At 45.1% G+C, this 24,581-nt stretch overlaps 2 protein-coding genes across 2 annotated transcripts; both read right to left on the reverse strand.

Annotated features, from left to right (window-relative positions):
- Positions 1-101: 101 nt before the first annotated feature.
- Positions 102-13,068, reverse strand: LOC125719876 (lymphocyte cytosolic protein 2-like). Its single transcript, XM_048994671.1, is given in 21 exon segments — positions 102-1,169; positions 1,465-1,620; positions 2,583-2,657; positions 4,138-4,226; positions 4,326-4,378; positions 4,461-4,563; positions 4,702-4,714; positions 5,001-5,121; positions 5,376-5,392; positions 6,799-6,824; positions 7,314-7,421; positions 8,129-8,192; positions 8,328-8,431; positions 8,877-8,993; positions 8,996-9,077; positions 9,233-9,274; positions 9,396-9,426; positions 9,522-9,587; positions 10,785-10,831; positions 11,376-11,438; positions 12,412-13,068. Coding segments are annotated over 21 exon segments (1,581 nt in total). The 5' UTR covers positions 12,490-13,068; the 3' UTR covers positions 102-1,043.
- A 5,936-nt stretch (positions 13,069-19,004) lies between these two features.
- Positions 19,005-22,680, reverse strand: zmat2 (zinc finger, matrin-type 2). Its single transcript, XM_048995140.1, has 6 exons — positions 22,587-22,680; positions 22,071-22,161; positions 21,566-21,689; positions 20,858-20,931; positions 20,363-20,508; positions 19,005-19,705 (listed from the first exon to the last, which is right to left on the reverse strand). The coding sequence occupies exons 1-6, from the start codon at positions 22,602-22,604 to the stop codon at positions 19,562-19,564; spliced, it is 597 nt and encodes a 198-aa protein (XP_048851097.1). The 5' UTR covers positions 22,605-22,680; the 3' UTR covers positions 19,005-19,561.
- Between the last annotated feature and the right edge of the window lie 1,901 nt (positions 22,681-24,581).

Consider the following 24,581-nt stretch of genomic DNA (forward strand, 5'->3'; position numbering starts at 1 on the left):
GAAATGTCTAAATAGCTATTAAAGTACTTACTTTTCATAAGAATAACAGGATTTGGTCATCAGAGAAATGTACGGAGAGGCTGAGTCATTAACATGGCCTATTTTGTAGCATAATACATTTTTTTTTTCATTTTTATTTTTGTGCTATAGTTTCACACCTTGAAATACAGCTTTAAGACTGACCATCTAAAGAGATACTTTACAGTTACAGTACAACGTGTCACACACTGAATGAAAATGTTACTTTGAAACAAAGATGCTTTCAAAAACATGCGATTAGTGGAAATGTATGAAACTGGCAGTCAAATGGGGGAGACGTGCAGCGACACGCGTGTATGAGGATCAAAACATACCGTTACACTTGGAGCGGGTAAAACCACACTGCTGGTGAACTAAGCAGCTCTGGGTAAAATATACGTGGCTACAGTTTTACCTAGAAAAGTAAAAGGCCAGGAGGACGATCACTGATCACATGAGCGGAGATGGACAGGTTGCCTCGAGCGGTGAAGGCGTGGCGCCACGTGCTTTTGCATCCACTCCTCGTGCGTAGTTCGCAGTTATTCAGATTACTTTGCGTTCATCTCTTTCAATATTTGCCATGCAATCAGCCTTGAAACTTTTCATGCAAAGGTGATAAAGACTTCTCATTGCGAAGCCCACACTTTCGTTTTAAATGCGGAGCCGATTCTTGCCTTCTCGTCACAATAACCCATTGTATGTTAACCATTTCGTTCTGAGCTTTTAATTGTTAAAATGCAAAATGCAGGCTAGTAAAAAAAAAAAAACCGATATAAACTTTTGCACATAACTTAGATCTGACGATTATCTAAAATATGCTAGTTACCTGTAGCTGAAATCAAATTAAATGTGAAATGAAAGCAGTTAATAAAACACAATGACAACAGAGTCATTTTGGTGTTACACGGAAAGAAGTTGTTTCCATGATTTTCAGATCGCTCTCTTCCCCACGACACGGTACTGTTTCTGCATCCCAGAATTCCCTTTTGCCTTCTGCCGTTTTTGGTAATCTTTTCTGGAGGCCGTCAGTACTGTACCGAGTGCGTTAATAGACACTGTTTTTGCGGTCCCGAACCAGCGTCCTTCGCGTCGATGAGTAGAAGCGGTATCTTCATGTGGAATTGAATTATGTCTCTCACCCTGGGGAAGTTCTGCAGGAGAAATTCATTAATCGTTTTCATTTTCAGCCAATAAAGTAAATGAAACATTTAAAAACATGAACTTAACACTCCCCCTTGTGTCCATTTTATAGCATTGCGGATACAGGTTTCCTAAGCAAGTCATCTTTACCCAGCGCTGCAGTGTGACTGAGTTTCAGGCCAGGAATGTCGCACCTTTTAGCGGCTGCGGTAGTTAATTTTGCCAGAGGGGTGGGTGGGGGGGGGGGGGTGTCCCATCAATAAAAATCCAGGAATTGGCGTATGTGGTGTTCCCAAGAATGCTTACCTCGCGGTTCTTCAGCCCAGTACCGAGCAGGAAGACGTCCTTCTCGCTGTTGTACCGGATCTGGATGTTGTAGACTTTGTCCTGGTAAAGCACCATAAGGGTGTATGGCTGGGTGGATGATCTTTTTGAGCTGTCCCGTACGAGAAACGTGCCGTCCTGAAAAATAGACGTCACGCCCGATGACTGACGAGACCACACCGTTACCTGCTCACTTACATCTGGGACGTAAACATCATACATAGCAGTTGACGATAAAATCGAACCTCACATTACTATATTTATCTTAGCAGACACTTTTATTCAAAACAGAATGTTTTTAGAGAGAATTGGGGTTTAGGATCATGCTTGAGGCAGGGTTTGAGCCCCCCCCACGCACACACACACACACACACACACACACGGGTTTGTAATTATGTCTATGTGGGGACTCTCCAATCGTTTCTATGAGGAAAACTCTAATCCCAACATGATGACCATAACCTCTACCCGACCACAACCTTAACCACAAGTAACCAAGTTAAATAAGAACCTTGTCATTTTTACTTTTGTGATTGTATCCACAGATCTTTGTGGGAATCTGAGAAATGGTCCCCACAACGTCAAAATAACAGGTTGTTATCACATTGTGGGGGACATTTGGTACCCACAATATAATATAAATCTAATCGACAGACAGATAGATAGATAGATAGATAGATAGATGCAAACAGGCAGGCAGACAGACAGACAGATAGATAGATGCAGACAGACAGACAGACAGATAGATAGATGCAGACAGGCAGGCAGACAGACAGATAGATAGATGCAGACAGACAGACAGACAGACAGATAGATAGATGCAGACAGGCAGGCAGACAGACAGATAGATAGATAGCCTTTATTGTCCTATAAGGATATTTGTCTTCACAGTCTGATCACCACAATCACAACTGCATTATAAAGCAGTATATATTCACCAGTGGTGCACCCTGGGATTGTGACCTTATGAACTGTGCAGTGGCAGAGGAAAGGTCAGGAAATACCCCCACTACTAATGACCAACGCATTTAAATGGATGCTTAAGGATAATTGCCTGCTGATAGCACTTTGCGGCAGGGCGGCGCGAGAGGGGGACTCACCCGGTTTATCCTCCTCAAAAAGCCCTCGGCCTGCGCTCTGGTCACGTGAGCCACGTACCACTCTGGGTCCAGGTCCTGCAGGCACACGAGAGGCACATCTTTCATGGGAAAGCAGAGGCTCCCTGTAAATGCTGCTCCCTCGAACTGCGCAGTTTGTTTATACACTTGCAGCTTTATGTATCTACACACTGACACTTTATTCATTACTACAAATCCTATCCTTGTGTTATTTATAATTCATTTATACAGCCATTTCTCATTCAACGTCCGAGTTGCGTTCCAGCAATCAGGGCGTTAACCGAAACGCACGGCAGCCTGGGAGTGACCACGACTGTGCTTGCGATTTTATGGCAGCTTGGGAGTGACCGCGACTGTGCTTGCGACTTTACGTCACCCTGGGCGTGACCACGACTGTGCTTGCAACTTTACGGCAGGCTGGGAGTGACCGCGACTGTGCTTGCAACTTTACGGCAGCCTGGGCATGACGGCGACGGTGTTCGCGACTTTACGTCACCCTGGGCGTGACCGTGACTGTGTTTGCGACTTTACGGCAAGCTGGGAGTGACCGCGACTGTGCTTGTGACCTTACGGCAAGCTGGGAGTGACCGCGACTGTGCTTGCGACTTTACGGCAGGCTGGGCGTGACCGCGACTGTGCTTGCGACTTTACATCAGTCTGGGCGTGACCGCGACTGTGTTTGCGACTTCACGTCAGCCTGGGCGTGACCGCGACTGTGTTTGCGACTTTACGTCAGCCTGGGCGTGACCGCGACTGTGTTTGTGACCTTACGGCAAGCTGGGAGTGACCGCGACTGTGTTTGCGACTTTACGTCAGGCTGGGCGTGACCGCGACTGTGTTTGCGACTTTATGGCAGGCTGGGAGTGACCGCGACTGTGCTTGCGACTTTACGTCAGCCTGGGCATGACCGCGACTGTGTTTGCGACTTTACGTCAGCCTGGGCGTGACCGCGACTGTGTTTGCGACTTTACGTCAGCCTGGGCGTGACCGCGACTGTGTTTGCGACTTTACGTCAGCCTGGGCGTGACCGCGACTGTGTTTGCGACTTTACGTCAGCCTGGGCGTGACCGCGACTGTGCTTGCGACTTTACGTCAGCCTGGGCGTGACCACGACTGTGCTTGCGACTTTACGTCAGTCTAGGCGTGACCACGACTGTGCTTGTGACTTTACGTCAGCCTTACATACTCGATTTCTTTCATCCTTCATGAAGGGGACTTTGTAAACATTTTGTACATTAAGATCTCGCTCACTCCCAAGGTACATTGTTGTCAGCCACACAAAACAATAAATTCGGTCATTGGTCGGAAAAACATTTTTAATTTCCACTGGATTTGCAAATGTTCGCCGACTGATTTGATCGCTAATCGAAAAAAGTGCTTGTAGTTTATCATTTCCGACGCTCTTTGGTATGTGCCTTTGTTGTTGTCTACTCACGCTATTATTAATGGCGAGCCAAACCCAATGCAGAAGCGCATGATGACGATAGAAAGTCTAAAGAAACCACAAGTGAAAAGAGAGGAAAGTGGATGTGCAGACCTGCTCGTCATCTGGGCCCAAATCGGTAACCTGCGGCTGGGACATCGGCAGGCGATCGGCTTTCTGTCCGGGCCTCTGGGTATTCATGGCTTGCATTAAAAAAATGGTACAGAAAATACCGTATTACTCAGCAGCAACAGTCAGAGCTCGGGCTACATGCAGGGAGGAAGTGCCTGCAGATTGCTCACCCATTTGCAGTCGAGAAGGAAGGGACCCACCTGGGTGGATTGGGGTGGGTAAACTGCAGAGGCAAGACATCAGCAGTCAGAAGAGATCAAGTCAGGGCTGCATGTCCGCGTGCATCTCCGCATGCGAGGCCTTACCTTTCAGAATTCGAGGGCCCCGGCCGAGGCGAGGGGCCACGCGTGGGTAAGGGGAATGTGTTGGAGTTAAAAGGCGCCCCTCCTGGTATTTTTGGTATATGTGCTGCAGGGGAAATGGGAGGTAGACACCACGCCAATCATTATCGTTCAGTAGGCCAAAACAAATGAGCTTTGAGATAATATAGTTAGGTTCGTTTTTCAGGGGGGTGGGGGGGGGCAGACGTTAAGATCGAGAGCTTACCATCGTCTTGGAGCTGTGAGCAGGGGGGTGAAATGAAAAGGAGAGGTCTTAACTATGGCAGGACAGCAACATTGCATACATTTTTAATGTACATTTTTTCACATTCCGTTCTTTTTTCACATTTAATTTCTTTTCGCTGCAGCTTTTATCTGGAGGCAAACAGTCCCAGGAACAATTGCAGTTAAGATGCTTGCTTAAAGTAAAACCACATTAGCCATGGGATTTTAACCTGTGACCTTCTGACCGTTAACACCGAGCCAGAGTAGTTAAAGTTAAAAATGTGAAGCTTAATAACTTACAGGAGGGGGCAGAATTGCTGGCTGTCTGCCGACAGAAGAGGCTGATCTGTTGACCCCAGGCCCTGGCAGCGGTGGCTTGGCGAGTCGAGGCAAGTCTGGTGGCTTGTCAGCGACGACGCTTCTGTGGATGAAAATGTGGCAACAACCGGCTTAGATCGGGGACGGGGGTCACTGTCGCGCAGTTTGGCCTGGCATCACGCGAAAAAGCAGCGGCAGATGTCAGCCCAACAGTTAGAGCAAACTTCTGTTATGACCTGGCAAAGCTTAAGAGTTACGATAAGTGATGGTGCGAGATTCAAGGCTGAGCGAGCGCGGGTCTTGCGCTTCGTCAGAGCGACGCGGAGTCGCTCCGTGCCAGCGATCGGGGCTCCGTACCTTCTCGGAGTGGTGAACTGTAAGAGGCAAAAGAGGTCAAACGCGTTAAAAGCAATGTTTCTCACAAATGTTTCTCAGGAATGTCCGATCGATGATAAATACATGACGGTAAGTGTGAGTAAATTCATATAGGCCTAAAGAACGAAACAGATATTTATGACGATCCAGGCCACATTTGACAAGGATTTTGTACCATAACATCAATTGAAACACTTTCGTTTTAATCTAATCTATCACAACCTCTCCTCCTTTAGTAACTACCTCGGTTAGAGATAATCCGCAAACGCGACGGCAATAAAAAAAAATACATTTTCCCACCAATTCGCATATTCACGACCACGTTTCGACCGCCTGGCATCAATGCATGCCGAAGTACGAGAGATCTTTGAAGCAGAATGCACACGACGTTGTTAAAAATTGTCCATTTCCTGATGGATAAATAAATCGAGCCTTTCACAGCTAGCCCTCTTATAATACATTCAGCCATTGCAGAACAGGAAATAATTTATATTACGTAGTTTTTAAATAAATTAGTGTGATCTTGTCATAATCATATACGTATATATATGTAAATGTATATACGGTCTTCAGTAACTGCTGCTTGTTTTCTCTTGCTAAAATGTTTTTTCATGCATCATGCATCCGTGCTCGTCGCTTTTCATACGAGCTACAAAGCCTCCCCCGCTTATTTTTAAAAGGACCGATTGCGCACATTGCCGAAAGCTGATCATTCAGAACCAAACTCAGCCATCCGTCACACTGCTCATCGTTCGGCCATTTATCGTTATGTAAGACTACGTGTTTGAGCTTCTGGCTGGATTTTGCATCTGTTCGCTTTCCTCCTCGGCCCTTTCACTGCCTGTTTTCGCTTGTAACCTTATCTTTCAGGTCACGATGCATAAAAAAGGTCACCTAAAATAGCGGGAACATAACTTTTCCGAATCAGTTGTGCAGAGCCAAAACAGTCAAGCCCGTTATTTGATTCGGTCAATAAAACACATTGACTTTAATTGCAAACTGCGTAGTCTGTCAATTTTAAAGTAATGACTTAACATCTTTTCTATCCATCCATCTTCCATATGGTTTATCATGTGCAGAGTCCTGGTGATGATTTAATAAGCTAATTATAAGTTTGTGGCATGAGTCCAATGTACTGAGCAACAAAACTACAACATAGGCTACGTGAAAATCTTTCAGTTAACAATGCGTAAACTTTTATTTCCATTGCGGCACAAGAGAAATATTCGTGAAGAACATTGTTATACCTATGTCTACATACAGCAACAAGTTACTGTTTTATTCGTAACGTATGAACCTGACAGCGTAAACGATTAGAAGATATATGGACCTAAATGCGTATAAGGAACCAAGCTGAGTGAAAAAACGTTAGATACTGATCAGATAACTTAAGAAGAATTCTTACCGCGTCTGGCATAGGTGGCTTCCTTCCTACGGAGACAAAGATGGAAATGCTTTACTGCTTTACAATGATTTTATATATTTGCGTGTCACGAATTAATGCTGCCGATTTTATCAACCACGTGGGGAAGAACTGGATATCAGGGCATGACAAACCTTACAGCTGTTTTAATACCGTTTTAAAAGACCTTCATTAAAGTCACTGGGATTTAAAGATTGTCCAACATAATGTAAACAATTTATACGGGATAATTAGCATTCTGTGTTTACTGAAGAAAAAAGTAATTGATCGTAGCAAACGATCGACAGCTAGTTTCTGCTCCATTAGCCTGTTTTGGGACATGAAAAGGATTGTACAGTTGTTCAGAAATGTTTTAATTTTGGGTAACCAAAATATTATTATTATTATTATTATTATTATTATTATCAATAATAATATTATTAACACTTTCCCCTGGAAGTAAACTGTGCAGTGACTGATTTTATGAGTCTGAAAGGTGACTATGGACACATGTTTACCTGGAAAGTGTTCTTCCCTTTCTGGGAACCCTGGCAGACTGGGCAGACTTCGGTCTGAAGAGCCAGGCTTCGTCCTGCGGTCCACGTGGGGGGCGGGTAGCCCGGGAGCTTGGAGACGGAAATATGGGGCGTTTACACCAAGGCGGTATGAGGTCACGTGTGAAAAGAGGCGTACACGAGATCTCTCACACCCGCGGGATCTACGCAGGGACACGGGGGACCAGAACCTGTCCCAGAAGCTACAGGTGCGAGGGAGGGAATAACCCAGGATGGGGCGCCAACCCACACGCCATTCACACCTGCAGGCACTTGTGATTCATTTCATATTGATTGTGAAACTGAATCACAAAGAGAGGAGTTACCTGTAACATAACACTTATTCTATGTAAACACCTACTTTATGTCATTTTTTACATTTTTATTCTTTACACTTCCTTTATATTCTATTTGCTTATTTATATTTGTTTATGTTGTTTTATGTTATATATATATATATATATATATATATAGTTTTTCTTTATTTTTTTACTTCCTACCTTTTAGTATCTTGTAGTGACAAGAAATTTCCAGTTTCATTGTACCTTGCAATGATTATAAGGCCTTTCATTCATTCATTCATTCAATGTAGAAACTCTAGAGCTTTGACAATTGGACTGGGGGAGGTGGAATCTCATGATAATACAGAGCAAACACACAAACCCCACACATGTAGAGGTGGGGCAAAGACTCAAACCCAGGTCCCGGAGGTGTGAGGCAACAGTACTAATCTCTGTGATGCTTGACATTCGTTTAAAAATAGAAATGCATGTTCTTACATTTAGCAGGAGGCTTGATTGGTCTCTGTGAGGACGGCTCGCTCTTAGGAAGGTGGGGGGCCACCTGTCATAAAAAAAAGTACAAAATAAACTCTGACCTTTGACCCCAGGATGCAGACAGGAAGTGACACGGGCAGGAAAAGAGGGCAGCCGAAAAACCGCAGTGGAAAAAGGAAAAGGCGAGAGCAAGGCCACGTACGCGGGCGGTGGAAGGTGGGGGCAGGCTGGCGCCGGGGCGCTCTGGGGGGGCCGGGGGCTGGTTCTGCGATAGCTTCGCTGATGTGTGCCGATTCCGGTTGTTATCTGCCAAGAAATCCACATGCACGCATAAGCATGCACACACACACACACACACACACACCCGCAGTTAGGCTGCTGCTTCTAATGCTGCTGAAAAGCTGCAGGTCACAGAGGTGTGGTTGAGACCTGCAAGCTCTGTGGTCTGAGCTGAAACCGCAGAGGCTGCAGGGAAATGCTACCTACAGAGTCCCTCTCCCGATCTCCTACATGCAAACCGATCGTTAGTCTAACATAATCTCATTCCTTTACAAAGACTGGAGTCTCTAACTTTCAACCTTATACTGCAGTGGTTCAAACCGACTCTGGGTTGTGTTTTGTGTGTTTTTCTACTGCCGGTTGTTTAACAATAGGTAGTAAATAATGATAAATGCGGAAAAATGGACCAGCTGTTTGTAAATGTCAGCGGAAGTCAAGCTGGCGGCCATGGGGACTGTTGCCTTCACATTACCGATATAATCGCTGTCGCCTATGGGCTTTGAGGGGCAGATCTGCAGGGGAGCATCTTCAGGCCGGTCGGAGGGCGGTGGCTCGTAGTCGTTGTCGCTCTCGGCTCCCCTTTTCCGAGATTTCCGTCATCCGGAGACTCATAATCCCCCCCGTCCACGTCGTCGTCCCCATCGGGGCTCTCGTAGTCGTCGTCACTCTGCTCCTCAGGGAAGGGGGGGGGGGGGGGGGGGGGGGGGGGGGAGAGAGAAAGGTGCTGACAGTTCGGGCCGAGGGAGATACTCGGAAAGGAGGCAGGACAATGGAGCATGAGGTCACGTCGGGGGGCGGGGGCAGGGGGTCACTGTCAGGCTGACTTACGAACTCTTCGGAGTCCCAGCCTTGAATTTTCCTGTTCGAACTCTGCAAAAAAAAAAACGGGCAGCGTTTACCCAGTGCGATCTTCTGCCTCAGCAGATAAACGGCAACAAAGCCCCAGGATGCTGTCGCCCTGGCAACCATCGGCCTGGGCTGCGACTGCTACCTTGTTCGTGATACTTCTGTGGTGCTGGCTGCTGGGAAAAAAAAAAACACCACATTTACGTCTGTGTTTACAAGCGGGCCGGGATGACAGCGCTTCGCATGACACGGGGGTTCGAGGCCAGCTCACTTCTTCTTAAAGATTGTTCTCTTCTCTTCCTTCTTGTTGATTTCGCAGCAGATCTTGGTGACGAACCTGCAGAGGGCGACAGGGAGATACTGAGCACTGGCATTCACTCACAGCAGGTCGCATGGCTTTTGTCTGGGCCTTTGGTTGGGAGTTAAGATCGTGTTCGGTTGGGGTGGGGGGGCTCTGTGACGGCAGGATGTGGTAAGTGTGACCGCAGTACTGTTTGTGCATTCTTTCCCTGCCTCCCCCATTCTAAAATTAGCCCCTACCACTAAGGCTTTGAAACGCTTGAATATTTCTTCATTTTTGACTGCCTTTGAATCAGAGTAATTCCACAGCCTGACAGTTCTCTCATTATGCCAATTTTCCATTAAGTTCAGTCAGCAGTTCGCTCCTTTGCTAGGCTGCTACCAAAGCCCAGCCCACTCACGCATCTAGCACGCCATCTAAATATCTCTCTGATGCTAGACGCCTCGTCCCGTCATTTAGCTACAGCTTCAGCATTCCCTACACTTGAAACCAGTGCTATCTCTGAGGCGACTGGAAACGCACTGCATCAGTGAAAGCCCCTTACCTCTACCTCCGAGTGCTAGTTCTGCTTTAAAATCTAAGATATGATGCCATTTATACAGAGCAATATCGTTTTATTTAATGCGGGACAGACCGTGTCATATAATGCTTTAAGAAGTTTTAATGCACCAAATGCACTCGCCCTTTTGTCATTAATTGAAAATGTCTAATTAAACAAAAAACAAAGCAGTTATAGCCGCTCGTTCTCTCTCCCTCGCCCTCTCGCACGTACACCCTTTCCACCTAGAATCGCAGTCGGAGATCTAAGGCCGGCCCGCCCGATAGGTGACAGGACCGGTCGGCCCAGGCTGCCATTTCAGTAAGGGGGTGCAAAGGAGTGAAAAGATGAAATCGGCAGAAACACCTTCGGTTGCGCTCTGTGACATTAGTTATTCACACTGGTTTTAACATTTCACTGCTTTTGCAGTGGAGAGCCAGAACAGCCAGAGCCAGGCCTGCAGAGATGGCCGCACGATACGCCTCAGTATCATGTCACTCACTAAAAGGTCGGTCCGAGAACCTACTACCTATTGGTGTTGTGTTTTGCCTTTCCGTTTTTTTTTCTCCGTCTCCCTTCCTTGTAAAGCAACCTTGGGCTTGTGAAAGGCGCTATATAAATGTGATTATTATTATAATTATTGTAATTAATAATAACAATAATAATAATAATCTCTTGCCTCTGTAAATACTTACGGCACGTGAAGTTTGGGAAATTTCTGCAGGTCATTGTCAGACATGTTCTAGAAGAGAAAAAGCATCAGAGGGTCACGTGCTGCTCGCTCTGGGCCCCGTTAACCGCTGAGTCTTTGCACCATTGACCAAGGACATGAGCGTGGAGCTTCATCCTTTAGCACCCAATCTGGTCCCTCAGCGACCTCAAGCCTTGGGGACCTGCTGACGGTCCAGGGAGCAAAAACGTGTACCGTCCACAGGCCCCCGAGGACCGGATTTGGAACTCCGCTTTGGCACTCTAGTGAGGCTCAACTGTGAGAACGAGGCTTCAAAGAGGCCAGAAGCCTTGGTGAGGTTCAGTAGATGTTCTGCTTAGGTTCTTCTGTTTTACCTGTAACTCCACTCTCTTTTTGCACCCCTCGCTCCCCCCCCCCCCCCCCCCCCCCCCCGATGGATCAGTAAAGTTCTGCCTTCTCTTATCTTATTAAGTTCCAGACTGATCACTATGCAGACACACAGAATGTCATGCAGATGAGGGGTAACTGGCTCCACATGATGGCACCGGGTGGAGACTAGATCCGCGGACGGGCGTCTGGGCCCCTGGGCACTTACCAGGAAGCGCGGGCCGTTCATGCTGTACTTCAGGATGACTTTGTCACAGCCGGTCAGGTTCGCCTGAGAAGACAGAGAGCTAAAAACCGCACGACATCTCTCACACAGCCCCGCCTGTGCTTTCCACCAAGTCCAAACTTGGATAGTTGGGCGGGGCTCACAGGACCAACAAAGACAATATGCATTCTCTAAGAAGTGACTCAGACCTGGAGTACACTGGAAATATACTTCAAATATCAACTATAGAGACGAATAGCTACATTTAAAGTCATCTTACCTTTAGATAAATATGTATAAAATTAACGGTTAAACGATAACGATAAGTTCAATTACTTTGCGTATTGCTACCAGCATGTTAGCTACTTAGGTGCGTTGGGACGCTAACCGCGCTAAGTTCTAACGTACTGGATCGTCAAAGCTCTAATGTTTTGGTAAAAAAACATGTTAAGATTCATCTCTGAAGAGAGCAGTACCTGGTTCACATGCAATTATCCATCCGGTTACACGTTGTATGGAAAACAGAAATGAATAATGAGTTTTCTTTGCTAACTTCCCAAAGCGACATTCAAGTTTACTGTTGAGGTCATGTGGTGTAAAATCATCACGCCATTATTTATTTTTTATTTTTCAAATCCCACATCTTTAGCTTCGTACAATTGTATGTGTTGGGGGGTCCCTTGGCACTGGGGGGTCAAAAATATTCCATTTAATCCGAAGGCACTGTGCCTGCAAGTCTGATCTGACAGAAAAAAATGCAATCTTAGAGAAGCTCAGATCCTGAGAAGCGAGCACGTTGATCGCTTCGAGACCCGACCCCTCGTCTGGGTGTATGTGTCCATGCACAATGAATGACCCCACAGAGCCCAAGATATAGCGGACGCATGTATTCCTAACCACATCCTGTCAGAACTCAGAGATCGAACCGAATGACGTAAAGATTCAAGGGAACAACCAACACCACTATTCTTTGAGTGCGGCCCAGGCACACTGACCACACTGGATGAGCGAAAGGATCAGAAACACGACGAGCTCTTACCTTCCTCAAGTAGTCCGCCAACCGCGGCGGATTCCAACTCATAACCTCTGACTTGGAGGGAACGTGGTCGAAACTCATTGTAACTGCGGTATGTTAATATTCGAGCCCCAGATGAGTGTCCTTCAATTATCCTCGTAGAAAAACCAATCAGACATATCGTGACTTCTATTTTGCGTTCATTTATAACCATGCCAGCATGGCTGCCACAAAGGCCCCGTAGAAAATGTTCCTCGTTCAAAGCTGCCTACGCCCTGACCTGCTCCGCCGTCCGCTCTGGAGAAGACAAACTGTGGGTTTGAACCGTAATCTATGCGAGAGAGAATGTCGGCGTCATTCCAGAGCAACGTAGCTAAAGGGAAACGGTTACACCATAATGGACATCAAAAGAGTAGCTGAGAAAGAGACGTAACGGGACTGAAGTATTTAAAAGCTTTCCTCTTGCGAAATCGTCGCGGCGGCGAGGGCGAACGGCTGGCAGCTGGCGAGAATGACGACGTCCGTCAGCGGGTCGAGGACGGTCGAGAAGGTTGGGCCTTGAGGACAGAGCGGGCCCGGAGGGAGAGTCGAACGGAATGGAGTGTGGACAGAATCAAGAACTGCCAGATGATTCTGAAAAGAAGAAAGACGACAGATCTCATTTCCTCCTGGCTTCCTGTTGATGACAGTGTTGCCTGAAAGAGGAAGTATGAGCTGGTGTAAGAGAAATCACACTTCGCGCTGGTATACTAGTTTATCAAGACGTAATACTGGTATCTTGACGGAAAGACGCACGAGGTTTATGTAACACTCACCTAGATGAGCAGGGCAATCTCTAGGACACAATGGCTTTCATTTCTGGAGAAAAACGCGTAAATCCACTTGCTGTTTTTATTTTAGCTGCTCAGGCAGAGACGGAGGGAGGTCTCACAGACACAGCAGTAAGAGCATCGGCACCACAAACACGCCACACCACTCACAGCCAAGGGATCCTGCTGTCCGCTCATTCGATCTTCTCATTCCGCTTATACCCCAAGGAAGTGCAATATTGTCATCCATGTTACCACTGAAAACAGAAACATATCAAACCGTATTGACCTTTCTTACAGTAACGTGTCTGTATTTGCCCTGTGATTATAGCGTTGGGGTGAGTTTGATATGGGGGGACACGATGTCATTATTTAAATTGAAAGGTCTATTTATTGGGGGATGCATGATGTGAAATTAAATGTTTGGGCGTAACACACCCCTCCTCCATCCTCTTGGTTTTATGCCTCTACTTATGATGGCAAAATGTGATAATTATACTTGCATGACATGCATGAAATTAGGAAGTTAAAATTTCCCATTTTGCACATAATACTACCCTATCCTGGACCCCCCTGCCCCCACCACCAACTGGTGTGTGTGTGTGGGGGGGGGGGGACAATTAAAGTGGAACAATATTCATAAATGCTTACTCTAACACAGCGGGTCTCTGTCTGGCTCTTTTCCATGAGTGTTTGTGCAACACGTGGTCAGAGTGAGTCAGGCTGTATTATTGCCATATTCACATAGAGGCCTGTGTCGTCGATGTGTGCATTTCAAGATAACATTGATAAGAAGGCAACATCTCGGCCACCATCTAGATGTTTTAGGGTGTTTTGTTTTGAGTTACAATATTTTTACACTAAAATGTAAATAAAAAATTCACCCTTTACATCCTTTTAGTTCTAACAGTTTATTTTTCAGACAGACACGGTATCACAGTGTTGAAACGGAGCATGTAATTCTCCTATCAGCCCGTGTCAGCGAGCAAAAGTTCCTCTGTCATGTCCATGTGCTAATTTTGGAGCGTTCACTCAGCTGCACGCCATGCAGTGGCAGATCGACACGCGCGCATCCGGACGATAACGCAGCGTTCGAGCGGAGCGGGGCGGGCAGTTTTGGAAAAATCCGGGGCTGGAAGGTCACCGCCGGAGGCTGCAGACCGGTGTCCTCGCACGCCTGCTTGCTCCGGTGACCTTTCTTTGTAGCTTGCACTGCTTCTTCCACTGTGAGTGTAGGTTGAAGAGGATGCATTTTGCAACAAAGACAGGGACCACAACTGTCAAAGAATGTCTGCTCTCTGTGACCAGCATTTGTGCAATTAAGAGGAGAGTCGACTACATATTTTTCACCTCATTATCGAAATCAAACTATGTTTATTGTCAGTTTTAGCTGTATGAGCCATGGGTCACACTGACATAAATTACAATTTCGTCGGTCATAGTGCAAGAAAACAGTGATAAACAGGAAATAAATATTATAGACATTTAAATAATAACAATCTAATAATATGAACATGACACACACATGCATACATAATCTCTGGGCTGGTGTGCATAATTCCTGGGACTGGGATGAAATAATTTCAACAATCCCCCCACCACCACCCCTAGACAGCAGGCTTGAACACCTTTAACAGTATTGTGACTCCAGTACAGTGGAGGGGGTGAAGAATTCCAGTCTTGGAGTGGGAGGAGCCAAGGTGCTCAGCATTTGAACCGTCTCACTTATGTATCTCACTTTAATAAACAGATGGTCCATCCATTAATTCGTTTTCCAGGTGCTTACTTAGTGCAGGGTCACAGGGGCAGGCGAACATCGAATGAACATGAAGATAGCGTGACATGCAGTGCTGGATTTAATCCGTCACAGACAGTTCAGGTCCAGAAAGTATTCAATCTAATTTATTTTTATATAGTGCCTTTCACAACAAAGTCATCCCAGAGTGCTTTACATGGATGTGTTGTGATACATCATTAGAGAGAGATACAGAACGGGAAAAAGGAAGGAAGGAAGGAAAGAAAGAAAGACAACGGAGGAGAGGAACCAATAACTACCAAGTAAGGAGAAAAAAAACCTCAACCCCCCCCCCCCCCCCCCCGCGCATACTAACATTACTGAAAATGGAAAAGATTGGACTTGCTTGCTAGAAGGTAGGTAAGTACAAATCCAGACCACGATTTTGCTTCAGCCAACCAGCTGAGTCCTCTGTGACTGTGACTCTTAATACTCAGCTGGTTGGTTGAAACAAAACCTTTGTCTGGATCTGTACTTTCTGGACCGGAACTCTCTGTAATGGATTACTCTTTGTGAGTAACTTCCCCGGCACTGATGTCATGCCTTGTAAAAGACACATTTCTTTGTAACTTGGTCATGGAAAAGTCCCTCTCCTTCGCTCTGTTTCGGTTCAGGCTGATCAGGGTCACGCTCCGCTGAGTCTGCGCTCTGTCCTTCTTGTCACGACGCTCTGCTCCGTTTTTGATCTTTTGCCTCCCCTCCCTTGTCACCACCACACCTGTCCCAAAGCTGTTCATTCCCAGTATGAGGCATCAGGCATCTGCAGATCCTTAAGCCAAGTCCGTCCTCTCGCATAGGGATTCCCAAACTTACAATGTCCACAAGGCCAGTTTACGTCATACAGATTTTCTGGTAAAAGTTTAGTTTATTTCTATTTTTTCCGGCGTGAACAGAACATGCAAACATGAGGGGATGTAAAAATTCTAGATATATATAATCTTTGGAAATTAACTACCTGATCTGAAAACCACCAGCTGTATTACTAACCACAGTCTACCTGGTTACCAAACTGGGTCACGCTGGACTAAGGTCAACTCTTTTCACAGTGAGCATTGAGGTGCTGGTGACTCGACCTCTTCTCTTTTGTGGTTATCACCCTGACCAGCTTCTGGCTATGCTTACGCCTTCAGGTGGAGTGCAAAGGGCGTTATGGCTGAGCTGATGCAATTACATTTTCGGCTGCCATTCTGTCACTCACGTATTAACCAATCAGATCTTGGTCAGATGTCAGACCAACCAATAAGATGACTCGGTCCTGCCTCCTGTAGTTACTTTGACCCGCCTCCTCTACAATATAATTGGTTATCTCTCTGAACCAATCATTTTTCATTCTGCCCTCACTATATTTTTGTATAAGTAAAACTCTCAGGAGGGCTGCAATTTCGGGTATATATATTGTGTAACTTAATTCCTTCTTTTTGTTTTCCATTGTTATGTGTGACGTTATAAATTATCACTGTGTGGGAACCAAATTAGCAGCCTCAATACTGCTTTATGCATTTATAAAATAGATTATATTGTGGTCTTTTTGATAGGAGGGCATAGACTGACCTTTCTGCAATAGTTTACTTTGCTACTTTTGAAACCACTTGGATCAGTCCTTATTAGTTCTACTTATCTCAACACGGTCCTCAGTTCGGAGGCGCGTGTGTCAATCTGCCACTGCATGGCGTGCAGCTGAACAAACGCTCCAAAATTAGCACATAGACATGACAGGAACCAGAGGTACCTGCAACTGAAGCTCCTGCTTTGACGTGGCAGAAGAGCAAAGCGAAAGAGATATGTGGTCTATCTCCTCTTTATTGATGTGGCATCTTGGCTAATTATTTACGCTATATGGACAAAAGTATTGGAACACCTGGCCATTACACCCACCGGAACTTTTATGACGTCCCATTCTAAACCCATAGGCATCAATATGGAGTTGGCCTCCCTTTGCAGGTATAACAGCTGCCACTCTTCTGGGAAGGCTTTCCACACGAGTTTGGAGTGTGTCTGTGGGGATTTCTGCCCATTCATCCAGAAGAGCATTTGTGAGGTCAGGCACTGATGTTGGACGTGCAGGCCTTGCTCACAATCTCCCTTCTAGTTCATCTAGTTTAAGGTGTTCGATGGGGTTGAGGTCAGGGCTCTGTATGGGCCAATCAAATTCTTCTACACCAAACTCACCCAACCATGTCTTTATGGACCTTGCTTTGTGCACTGGGGCACAGTCATGCTGGAACAGAAAAGGACCTTCCTTCCCCAAACTGTTTCCACAAAGGTGGAAGCATAGAATTGTCCAGAAGGTCTTGGCATACTGAAGCATTAAGAGTTCCCTTCACTGGAAGGAAGGAGCTTAGCCCAACCCCTGAAAAACAGCCCCGTACCATTATCCCTCCTCCACCAAACCTTACAGTTGGCACAGTGCAGTCAGGCAGGTAACGTTCTCCTCTTATCCACCAAACCCAGAATTGTCCATCAGGCTGCCAGACAGAGAAGCATAATTCGTCACTCTACAGAACACATTTCCACTGCTGCAGTGAGTCCAGTGCTTTGCACCACTCCATCCAGTGCAACTGCTCAGCCATGAGGCTCCCCGCACACAGTTTTGGTGCTGAGGTTAACGTGAGAGGAAATTTGGAAATCTGCTGTTGCTGAATAAACAGCGCGTTGGTGACCTTCACGCACTACGCACCTCAGCAGTCGACGACCTCCCTCTGGTACTTCACGTGGTCTGACACTTCGTGGCTGAGTTTCTGTTCTTCCTAAACGCTTTGATATCATACCGTTCACAGTTGATCACGGAATGTCCGGCAGGGAAGAAATTTCAGGAACTGTCCTGGGGCAGGGTTGTCAAACTCCAGTCCTGGGGGGGCCAGAGCCCTGCACATTTTTAGGTTCCCCCCGTTTAGCACACCTTATCCAACTCCTTGTATTGATTATATCCCTTGAGTTGAACTGTTTTTGGTGGAACAGGCCTTACATGTGAGTACATGTACTCATGTGAGTTCAACACCTCTGTTCTAGGGACTATCTGGCCCTACTTTCTTGAATGGACAGGTCATGTATGTAAATATTGCCGCCTTAAAAAATTGTGAAACATTTTCTCCTCCAAGCAGAGTGGCATTTAGGGCCCAATTTAAGGCCAGAACAAACCCAGATAAATCAATAACCATCAATCACGACCAACGTCGGCTTATAGAAGACAGCATTTGTACCACAGCATAGCTATTTGGTCATCCTGCACTACGTGTTGCTAACGAACTAGATGCCAGTAACCAAAAGCAAGGTCCATGAGAAGCAGCTGGGGGCTTCATTCGCAAACGGCTCCACTGCACCTCCAGTGCACAGTGAGGCGCGTTAGCCAGCGTGCGAAAGGAAAGAAGAAAAAAAGTGAGAAATTTGATACACCTCAGCAGAACGTTTCCGATGAATGCTCAATGTAGACTACGTGGCCATATTGACCAGGCCAGACATAACATACAAACGATCCTCTACCTACGAACTTTCAACTTACGAACTTTCAGACATACGAACGAAATTGTGTTTCCTTGGGCTCCCGTTTCCTCTCCGCAACGCCAATTCCGCCCGGTACGACTCCTGTCCGCTACTCCCGCCGCGCAGCAGCGTAGCATGCGAACTCCCAGCATCCTAGTTCTTTGTGCTTGCGTATGCCCTTAAAATGACGTCGAATAACGACTTACGAACATTTCACGTTACGAATGGCTATTCTGAACGCACCCCATTCGCAAGTAGAGGGAGCGTCTGTATAGCCATCACCATACAGACCACCCAGTTCACCGTAGCGAGACAGAGGCAGCCTGCTGGTTCTATTCCCCAGCCAGAGTAACTAACTCTACCGCTGTTTGGATTTTACTGGACAAATTTCCATATTGCATCAGCCAATATAACCCCGGAAATAAACAAATAAGATTCATTTTGTAACGATAAGACAAAATGATGCCATTCAGTGATATTACACTATAACGATGGCCATGCTCATTCGGACAGTCACAGAAAAGGCACAGGGCTTGCACAAAAGTCGCGCCGTTTATTAAATCAAACGTCCCTTGATCCAACAAGGAACACAGAAGACAGAGGCTCCTTGCACATCTCTTACGCTATACATGTGAAGATCTTAAGCTGGTCAAAATACCAAGTGTGAGATGGACGTTTCGGGATGGTTTCACCAGCGCACAACCATTCTCGGTATATAAAAACAAAGATGTCCACCCATAGAGGGTTTTAAGTTCAGCCAACTGTATGGAATGAGTTACAGAGAAAGTCTGCATACCCACACAGCCAACTCAACTTATTCTTTAAATAACAATAGAAAAAAACCCTTTCCCGTGATTTTTAATCAGTGCCCGGAACCTGGGCTGTAACCCCCCCCCCCCCCCCGACCCCCCCCCCTTATGCGACACACAGCAGTGGTGGGGAGTCAGCGGAGGAAGTTATCAAGGGGGGGGGCTTCCCACAAGTCACTGAGAAGGGACCGATTACTGCTTCTCTCTTAATAAAAAGGAAGGGGGGGGCGTCTGAGTGCTGGAATTCAGAGCCTGCAGTCTTGTGGACGCACACAGAGCCGTCAGTGGCCCTTCTTGGAGGACCCAAAGCCAGAGAAACCCATGACAGCGGCCATTTCGTCGTCCTCCTCGAAGGCAAGGTCCTCCTCCGCTTTTCGTTTCTTCTCCTTCTGCTTCTCCTTCTTGTAGGCCTTCGCCTTCTCCTCCTACGACCGCAAAAGGAGAGCGTGGACTTAAAAATATATATGGGTGTATAGACACGGAGGTCGGGAAGTCTTTGGACGCTTCCTTATTTCAGTTGCAAATAAGGAAGTTGTTGTAATGTTGCAAATTAATTGGTTTCATAAATGTTCATTCACGCATCTTCCACACAGACATTTTACTTTCGTCGTTAATTGTTTTTTTTTTACTGCCTCATTCGGTACTATTCTCGCCATTTTTGCTATCAATTGCAATTGCGGTCACTGGCCCCCAAAGGAACACTAAGCACAGATGTTTGGTGTTTTACGTCACTGCAAAGGTGCTGCCAATTTAAAAGCCCCCAGTGAAGCTGCATGTCACCGAATTCAGAACAGCTCCTTTAGAACTATAATTTTGGTTTTAATCCACTTCTACTTGAAGTGCGTCTTATTTAAAACTACTGCTTGTTTCTAATGTGATATATTTGTAAAAAAATATTTTTTTTTGTTAGAAAACAAATTTGCAATATTTTTGCTCAATTAAGCAGGCGTCCCAAGACAGTGAGCACTCTATATAAAGAACAAACGTACACAGCATGCATGTGAAGTGAAACATGAATCATAAAGGCTAATTAAACGTGTTCATATTTCACGGTGCATTTATCTAGGTCCTGCATCACTGACCTCCTCCCGTAGCTCCTTCATACGCTCCTCAAAGTCATACTCCTTCTGTTTCTCCTCCAGCTTTTTCTTATTGACCTCGAAACGCTTCTTAACCTGGTCCAGCGAGGAACGCTCAATTCGCATGGACATTCCCAGGTTTCTTTGGTCTATGGTGGAACAGAGGGGGACATAAACACGGCCTCATCGTCTGCTATATAAAGGAGTCGAGTCAATTTTACATGTAAAGCACAATTAAACAAGGCTAATTTTACATTTAACAGCTACACTGTCAAAGGCTACACTGTTTCCATTGCTAGGCTTTTCTCCACCCCCCCCCCCCCCCACCCCATTCATCCCTTCACAATAAGTCCACACTTCATGAATCGTGGCAACCTTAAAATTGCCCACTGGAAGTCCCTGAAAATGGCTGTCATTTCAAAAGTTAAAATTCCCAAAATGGACATCAGTAAGAGCCCCCCCTGTGCAAAGTGACAGCTGCTGGTCCGTCACACTTACGCTTTTTGCCATTGATGTGATCTAGGAAGTTGATGGAATCTTTCACGACGCAGTCACAGACGTTGCAGTAGTAGCTGGATGGAGAGAACAGCACAGCATCAGAGAACTGCGCATCACTACTAATCTAAAAGCAGGCCCACAGCCAGAAATTAAGGGGCATCTAGCAAATTTCAAGGGTGTTACTTACCCCCCCACACACACCCGGACTGCGAACAAATTGACTCCTGCACATCTGCACTTTACACACAAACTCTGCTACAAGCATTTTTGCACTTCTGCCACTTATTTGCACATTTTCCATACATAACTATTATAACCTCCTCTACCTCTATCTCCAAGTATAGTATATTTTTTTGTATACCTTATATTTATTTACTTTGTTTACCACGTGCCGATTTGTTACATGTCTTTCTCTCGTCTGCACTGAAAAAAAAACTGGAGCCACGTCATCTCGTCTCTCTATGTACCTGTACAGTATATAGCAGAGATGACAATAAAGTTTACTTTGACTTTGACTTACTACCTGCCTTGTCGGTAGCAACCAAACTTCAGGGGGGGTGGGGGCATCAAAACTGTAAATTTGCTATGCAGCTACATACCAGCTACTACACTTTCTACTACAAGGTGTTACTCTTAGAATAAAGAAATGTAGGGCACCCCCAAATAGTCACTGCTTTAGTGGGCCAATCCACTTGTCCCCACACGTACCCGCCCATTTCAGCCTGTGGCGTTGTCTTTGTGATGACAATGGTCTTGCCCAGCTTGGACTCCAAGTCAACCTTGTAGTCCCTGTGCCGCAAGAGCTCCCGCTTGACAGGGGGGGCTGGTTTTCCTGGAGGGGGGTGGGTGCATTGTTATACCAATTTATGGTGTTAGAAACCAACAGAGCAAAAGAAAAAGAATATTCTTCATATTTGAGGCCTTACTGCTGAACCTAAATTTTTGCGTTACAGAATAGAAGATGTCAAGATCTAGCTATACACAAAATTATTAGATTTAGTTCCAGAAATATACAGAAAATCACTCACACATACAACATACATACAAACACTTATGCACGCACGCACGCACGCACACACAGTAACTTAGGGTAAGAGGCAAAATTGGAATTGACGCTTGATCTCATTGCAGAATCTGACATTCACTCCAAAAGCCCCCCCCCCCCGCAACCTAAGACCGGCTACGATGACGTCGGATAAACACGGAATCTTACCATCTTTCTTCTCGCGCTCTTCCGTGAGGCGTTTCTGGGCCAGTTGCTCGTACTCATCTTTATCCCACTTTCTCCGAAAGTCATTCTTATTCTTGTGCAAAGACAAACGTTAAAACCCCTTCGTTATTGCGAATTTTCACACGGAGCCGTAACATCTCTATCGCCTACATTACCGCATATTCCTTTCACAAATATAAACCTGTTTTCCAATAACATTTCAGGTTTAAAACATGCAGTTATTTAAGCAGATCCCTAAACGTGACATGTTTTAGAAATTTGAAATAATAAGCACAGTTACCTAACCACTCGATGTTAAAATTGTTTAGACAGTAGAGCTATACTGTAGAGCTGCTAATGATACTTCAGAACTTTCTTTTCCCCAAAACTACTTGCTGTTCGTTCTGAAGATAAGTGTAAAGGAACTCGAGCTTCTGTATTTCGTAGAACAATACAAATATTACCAAGATAATTTCGAAATAAAATGACAAAATGCACGACAGAACACAGAAAACTTACCCCGCTGCCGGACGCCATATTGGAAGCGGTGTCTGGGCTCGAGGATGTGCGCCGGAAGTGATGTCAGAATAGCGAGCGGTCTGGAAATAGGCACGCGAGATGATAGTTTCAATTACTATTTTAGAATTATAATTATTTACCATGTTCTAGGAAACCAGATGAGTATCGTTTTATCTGTATATGATAATTATTACTTAATCCTCTGCCACAGTGACTTGTAAATTGCATTAATAAACATATATTTCACATTACTCGTATTACAGTACTCATGCATCTTTATTTTAGCTGAATGTTTCATTAAACCGATGTTCGATACTCTTAGTTCTTGGAGCTCACTGTAGGCTGGTTTTCTTGTGCACACAAATTTAGTTTGTATTTCACAATTAAGCCCTGTCATTACAAATTATACCCGTTGGGTTCTTCTTTCTTTTTGTCCTATATGTGTTTTAACGGTGTTTTAATGTAATGTAAGTTTAATGTAAGCTGATCTAGCTCTAAAACATGACATCTGCCATATAATTCAGATTATTCTAGTTCTATAATACTGCTTGGCTAATTACTTGGGCTCCTTAAGTAACAAGTGGGTCAAATCATAGTCGAACATAATTATGCCTTAGGCAGAAACAAAAACCAACCAACATAGTGAGATATAGAGATCAGTACAGAAAAACGCAACATATTGGCCTTCGGACGTTTCATTATATTAATATGAATAATATAAACAGGACTGCTAGATCTTTCATTGGTTGCATCCTGGCTTCTGCTGACCCGTAACTGAGGTGCACAATGACCTGGCTACATAGAAACAAAAAGGATCTGACTTGGGAGGAATCGATGGGTGCCTTAATTTATAAGTAGAGAATTTATAAATAAATAAAAAAGCGAACTCAACCATGACAATCATTACTCGTAGCGAAACACGGACAGCATTGATGTGCTGCGTTTTGCTGTTGACACGTCATTATCTGCAGTTAGTTAAGAATTAATTTACTGATAATGCTTAGATGAACCTCCCTTCTTCTGATAAACTCAAAACGTGTCATGTGCTATTTTTTTCCCTCACTTCCTGCTGTGCTCTTCTACTGTCACGGACATCAAAACACCCTGAGAAGCAGGTGTGTCTGATTCATCTTGGTATGGACCAGTTCACTAGATTCCACATTCAAGAGTTTATTTGTCACACACATTTTAAATAAATATAAAGTGACTTTAATATAAAGTGACCGTGCGGTGAATTAATTATTACTAGTGCATTGCTATTGCACCAGTGGTAATCTGCACATATACCTCTACGCTATTTTTGTAGCGAGGTGAGGTAGAGAACTACAATAATCCTAAAACCTCTTTTATTTTACTTATTTTCCATATTTTACTGGCTACAACTGAGTGAAAAATAAAAACGAATGAATTGCTCTTTTAAATAATATACGGAAATGACATGAATGTGTTCGTGGAATACAGGTGCATATAAAAATGCAGGTGATATTTAGGACTTGCTAAAAATCGGTGAAAGAAATGAGTCTTTGAAACTCACGGTGGATGTGATTATTGTGCACAGTCTGCAGGCTATCTGATTTACCCTTTTTCCTATTGGTTGATCAATAACTCATTGGTTAGATCGTACAGTCACAATGGGTACACAATAAGCGCACCACGTGTGGGTTTCTGTCATCACAGCTTTTTATAGGTTGGTTTTCCAACATGGCTATTCTAACAGCACCTTGTTAAAATTTCTGTGGTATCTTGCTAAATATGTCCTGGAATGTTCAAAGTAATCTACATATTCTTTCGTGTTGCGTAGTTGCTCGTCAAATGCGGGGATGCAGTGAGCTTGTAGTTGACACCAGGAAGTATAAGACACATATCAAGTTCTACATACACATAGAAAGTAGGAGCTGTTTAGATGCACCACCCTAACATCTATTTTTTGAATGTGAGTGTTGAAACCTACACGGACAATGTGAATAGGCCTCTCTGATAACTTCACACCCGCAG

The sequence above is a fragment of the Brienomyrus brachyistius genome, chromosome 24 (genome assembly GCF_023856365.1).
Source record: "Brienomyrus brachyistius isolate T26 chromosome 24, BBRACH_0.4, whole genome shotgun sequence".
Lineage (NCBI taxonomy): Eukaryota > Metazoa > Chordata > Actinopteri > Osteoglossiformes > Mormyridae > Brienomyrus > Brienomyrus brachyistius.